Source organism: Phanerochaete carnosa (assembly GCF_000300595.1).
Source record: "Phanerochaete carnosa HHB-10118-sp unplaced genomic scaffold PHACAscaffold_281, whole genome shotgun sequence".
NCBI classification, from domain to species: domain Eukaryota; kingdom Fungi; phylum Basidiomycota; class Agaricomycetes; order Polyporales; family Phanerochaetaceae; genus Phanerochaete; species Phanerochaete carnosa.
The window spans coordinates 1-4,822 of record NW_006767908.1 but is presented as its reverse complement, the minus strand read 5'-3'; the positions used below and the strand labels follow the sequence as shown (position 1 = coordinate 4,822).

Sequence of the window (4,822 nt, the reverse complement as noted above, 5' to 3'; positions counted from 1 at the left end):
AAAGACGGTATGGTATTTTTGTAGATGCTCAGAAGCAGTCTAAAACTGGCTGAAACATGCTACTGATGGCTAGATCCAACCAGATCTCGCTCACCAAATATTCTTGCGACTACATTTATGAACTTGTGCACTTGCACTGAGCCTGGTAGGCTGATATATTTTGTTTTAAAAGTGCTAGGTACATGCACAGAGAAGGAACAGTTGTGGAGCGTTACAATGAACGGGCAAGGTGTGATGAAATTGTCACTCCGCCTGATCTCAGACACGGCAGGCAACGAGGGGCTCTCGACAGCAAGTCGCAACGATCCTACGCTCAGCAGTGCCACTGGAGGCTGTCAGTAATGCGCATGGGAAACCGGGGAGGACCTGGCAGGCCCCAGGTCCCCCGTATACATGTTCTCGCGTGTGCCTACGTGACTTAAGGTCGACCTTGGAAAGACGGCTCGGCTTCTCGGCAGCAGCACGACTCGACGGCATCTGGTGTGACACTAGTGTGACGAAATTAATAAACGAGGGAGCAGGTCCCATTTTGCGCACCGGAATCGATCCGCAGCTCTTGCAAGACCTCAATAAAATACAACAAAAATGCGAATACATAGTCAAGGTGTGCGCACATCGATTTATGCAAAACCGCTCACGAAGAGGGGTTGTGGTAAGCTACAAGAAGCAGATTTGCTCAATTTTTATAAACCAGGGTGCCATCATAGTAGATGAGGACGACGAGATGGTGACAATCGGGCAATGGAGAGGCGCGCTGAGCTAAGAGCGATCGGGGTAGGCAGGACCGCTGGCAATGCAGTCGTCTGTCTCGGCAGACCTTTTTACAGCTGCTTCTCCTGATGCGACTGGCTCTAATCCTACCTTCTCGTTGCCGACAGGGGCATAAACGGCAGCGTTCGTCGGGCAGTGACCAGGCAGGGTAGGAAGCTATTTATAATTTGGAGACAGACTGGGAACAACCATCAGCTCTCGTATAACAACGACGATACTCGTGACAACATACCGAAAAGTCGATAAACTGGCAGAAGACGTCTCCCTCATAGTTTTGCCATCCTTCGGGCATCTTCCAAGACACTGTCCGCTCGGGTCCGAGGCAAACGAGGACGTAGTATAATTTGACAAGAGCACGGGCAGCCACAGCATCTCAGATAGCCTTGATTAACGGGTACCCGCGGGGTGAGCCTCCGTGAGCCTCGGCGGTCGTTATTTGGAAGATCCACACAACGGCGGTGTCCGGATCTGTCTTCAGCTCTACAAAGAAGGAGTCGAAGAGCGGGTTGTTCTTAGTTTTGGGTACACAAGACTGGTTTTCGATGTTGTTGATGAACGCGGATGCAAACGCTTTCTCGCCAAAATCGACGACCGTAAATGATCTACGGCCAAGGGGCAAGTGTCGGGGCGCATCTGCATCGCTATTCTCTTGGGTGACGAATTTTGGAGCTGTACGACTTCCCTCCCTCTTCATGGTGAGCAGGGGACCGCGAAGATTACTGGCGGAGCTCTGGCCGCATAGAACGCTGTGAACGAGGCCTTCGAAAATCCAGCCTCCAGTCACTGACGTTGGAGGATTTCCCACATAGACGTTGAATAGGCGTTTGGCTTCCCTGTGTTGCAAATATCCGTATTGTTTGATCGTCTGCTGACCGATTTCGCTCGACTTGAACTTGGGCATGAACCGATCGTCATCGGTGGACGATGTGGCGTGACGAACAGCAAATGACACAAGCACGTGCGAAAGGTCCAGAGTGTGCGTCGTCAAGTCGGAAGTCGCTACCACTTGCATAGCCGTTACAAGGCCGTCTAGTGATAACTGCGCTAGCGCGTTCTGGATTCGCTTATCGGCGTACGACTGGTAAAAAAATGGCGTTGTAGACATCGCGAGGGGCTTCGCCGTAATATTGCATACGGAGACGCAACAATTCCTCGAGTACGCTCACAGCACGATCGCGAGTAGGCAGGTCTTCTGGGAACGTGCACTTCTGTGATATTTCGCAAGCTTGCTTCAAGCCTGCGACGTCTTCGAACGCGTTCGGATCAGGAGGATTGACCAACGCGCTCTGTAAAGCTTCGAGGAGTGGAGGATATTGTCCATGCAGCTTGAGGCTGAAAGCATGAACAGGTTAGTAGAGGGTTCATGAGGAACATGAGGGGACGCGCCCCGCCTGAGGATCCCTTTCATTCCACAGGGGCATACCCCAAACTACGGTTATGCGTTGTTTGGTCCAAGATTGGTACCGATCAGCCTTCGGTGAGCTAGCTTGCACAGGGAAATGAGCGCTGCCATGGCCAACGAGTAGCGCAGGAGGAGAGCGAAGCTCGGTGTCAGAATCGATGAAGCACCATAGCGGCCGCTCGGGATCAGAGTTCGGTGGTAAAGCCAGGGGCGCTCGACTGAAATATGCTCGCTCGCCGTGGAACAGACGGTGCCGTTCCTTGGTATAAAAGAGAACATCTTCGCCCTCTGCAAGCAAGACAGCAAGGAGGAACCACAGCCACGTGGTTTGGCCTAAAGACAGCTCGGTCAGCGCCGCCACGGCAGAAGACAAGGTAGACTAACCTGTCCCGGGCTGCCCTGTCAGCAACACCGCTCCCTCAGGTCGTAACTGTTGATATTTCACGAGCTGACGATGAAATCTCCGATATGGTTCCAGTATAAGGATTGAACGATTGCGGCTAGGTAGGTCGTCGGCCAGGTGCAGATGCATTACATCTTCTCGGACGATGTTTTCAACGTCTTGACTGCGCCAGTGTCGCGTGAACTCTTGCCATGGCCTAGGCGCCCGTTTCCACTCATTCTCAGCGAAGTCAAAGTCAAAGTTGGACATTTCGACCGTAGGGGTACTGGAAGGAAACCTGATGGATGTTGCGTACTGCAAGCACTGAGCGCGCTAATTCTGGCAATACTTTATGGCGGTCCGTTTGCACAAAAATTAACGCGGCATACAAATTGAGATTCCGCCGTCAAATGCATAAGTTATTGCCTTCAAGCACATTAAACTCCGCCATTTTCACATTACTCTCGCCGGCAAACACGTTCACTCGTCGGCAAACACATGCTCTTGGCGGCAAATATGTCACCTTTCAGTCCGGCTTCGATACACCACTAACTTTGCTGTAGCTGGGAGCTTGCAGTCCTATCTTTCTCTGTACGTAGCTCCAATAACGTGCATTATCTGATACTGACGCGGCCTATCAGGGCTCGCATGTCATTCTCAACATCCGACGACTGGCGACCCCAGAGTATCTCTCGCAGACGGATGTATCATCCCTGTGGGATTGTGCCCCAGACACGACCCCCGAAAACACAATACACGACCGCAGTGGAAACCGATTTTTGGCCGCGATCGAGCTGCAGAGATTGTCGCGGGCGGTGGTGCCTAGAGCGTGGTAGCGGGGACGTTCCGTGTTCCAGAGGTCCACGTGGGCTGGTCTTCTGGTGAGCTTTACGGTACCTGGGATCGTGTACTTGTACTCGACTAGTGCTACAATGGAAGCTAATCTAGACGTCGGTACTCGGTGTGCGCGTGCACTCGTGAGGACGTTCAGGTGGAGAAATTAATGACGTCGTCTTTAGACTTTGGCTAAAAGGGCGGTGCGAGAAACTGGTGGAGCACGAACTCTCACTTTTGTCCACCGGAGGGTTCGTGGATTCTTGCTTTAACGGTATGTCTCTGTTGTATACGGAGGTTAAAGTTATGTTGACCGCGATCCCACCCCACTAGACATGATGGTGCTTTGCACAGTTGCGGGCCCGAGATCACGGGAGTTCTTGACTGCAGCGCGCCACCTCTTTTAGGCTTTTTCCAAGCCGAGTTCAGCCACGGAGCGTCGAGAAAGATACTTGGGGTGACGGCATGAATGGACGAACTGGTGGGCGTTCCGCCGTCCTTCTATCATCGCCACGTACTGGCTACAGGTAAGGCGGACGTGTTATTGCGGTGTGCTAGCTCTTTCTCCAGCTTCTCACGGTGATCCTAGGCAGACTGACCCTAGCGAACGGAGCACAGCAGCTGCCAGAAATGCGGTGTTCTTCGTCTCCTTCGACAGTATGAGCTCACGACTGACACATCCCCAGCCCTTGATGGAAGCGTGGCGCCGCCTGATTAACGAGTAGTGTACGTAGTTTGCGCCTGTTTCTTGCTCCGCCGCTGAACGCTGTAGCTAGCTGCATACTATCCCTCTTCTTCTTTGGGTCGGTACAATAGAGAGCCTTCGGACGTCAGGAAATTCGGCATGCCCAGCTCGCAGAACATGAAAGCCCACTCGATCGCAAAAGTAAGCACTGCGGGTCTAGCCGGTGGGACCGTGTCCCTCGCTCAACGCCTGCTCGCATCTGTCAAGACACTTGAGACGCGATGGCGGGATAGCTGATGGGCATATAGTGGAACTCTGACTGGCAGTTTCCTGCAATGAGTGCCCGGTGCAAGACACGTTCGTTCGGGATGGCGTTATGGTGGACTCAATCATGATGCTCTGCTTGATACGAGCTTACATCCTGCGGCTATTAAGACCACAACCCACTGGGACATCGAGGATCTCGCCTCTCATGCATCTCTCTCCGACTGGCACCCTCCCTCGGTGCTGATGGAGGGCGACACTACCCGTCAGATCCTGGTCCTTGGAGCACAGAGAGGTCACGAAGCCAGTGCAAGTAGGTTTAGCGTGCCTCGCTGCTACTACAACGCCGTTCTCACCTTCTGCATCGCTCAGTCGCTGCGATTGTAGGGATGACATGGGACACTTGTATCAACCTCGGAGACGAGGTGAGTATATGGAGCTCTCGCACCGGACTTTGGGCTGATCTTGCTTACCTGCAGGTCGG

The 4,822-nt window shown here is 53.0% G+C and overlaps 2 protein-coding genes across 2 annotated transcripts; both read right to left on the bottom strand.

The window, feature by feature from the left end:
* Positions 1-991: 991 nt before the first annotated feature.
* Positions 992-2,445, bottom strand: PHACADRAFT_266153 (uncharacterized protein). Its single transcript, XM_007402618.1, has one exon. The coding sequence runs from the start codon at positions 1,874-1,876 to the stop codon at positions 1,145-1,147; it is 732 nt and encodes a 243-aa protein (XP_007402680.1). The 5' UTR covers positions 1,877-2,445; the 3' UTR covers positions 992-1,144.
* A 96-nt stretch (positions 2,446-2,541) lies between these two features.
* On the bottom strand, positions 2,542-2,863 carry PHACADRAFT_266152 (uncharacterized protein). The gene has a single exon (XM_007402617.1). The coding sequence runs from the start codon at positions 2,823-2,825 to the stop codon at positions 2,553-2,555; it is 273 nt and encodes a 90-aa protein (XP_007402679.1). The 5' UTR covers positions 2,826-2,863; the 3' UTR covers positions 2,542-2,552.
* Positions 2,864-4,822: the final 1,959 nt, after the last annotated feature.

Coding starts and splice junctions, on each gene's coding strand:
- PHACADRAFT_266153 (XM_007402618.1), bottom strand. CDS start 1,876: ATGTCTACAACGCCATTTTTTTACCAGTCGTACGCCGATAAGCGAATC.
- PHACADRAFT_266152 (XM_007402617.1), bottom strand. CDS start 2,825: ATGTCCAACTTTGACTTTGACTTCGCTGAGAATGAGTGGAAACGGGCG.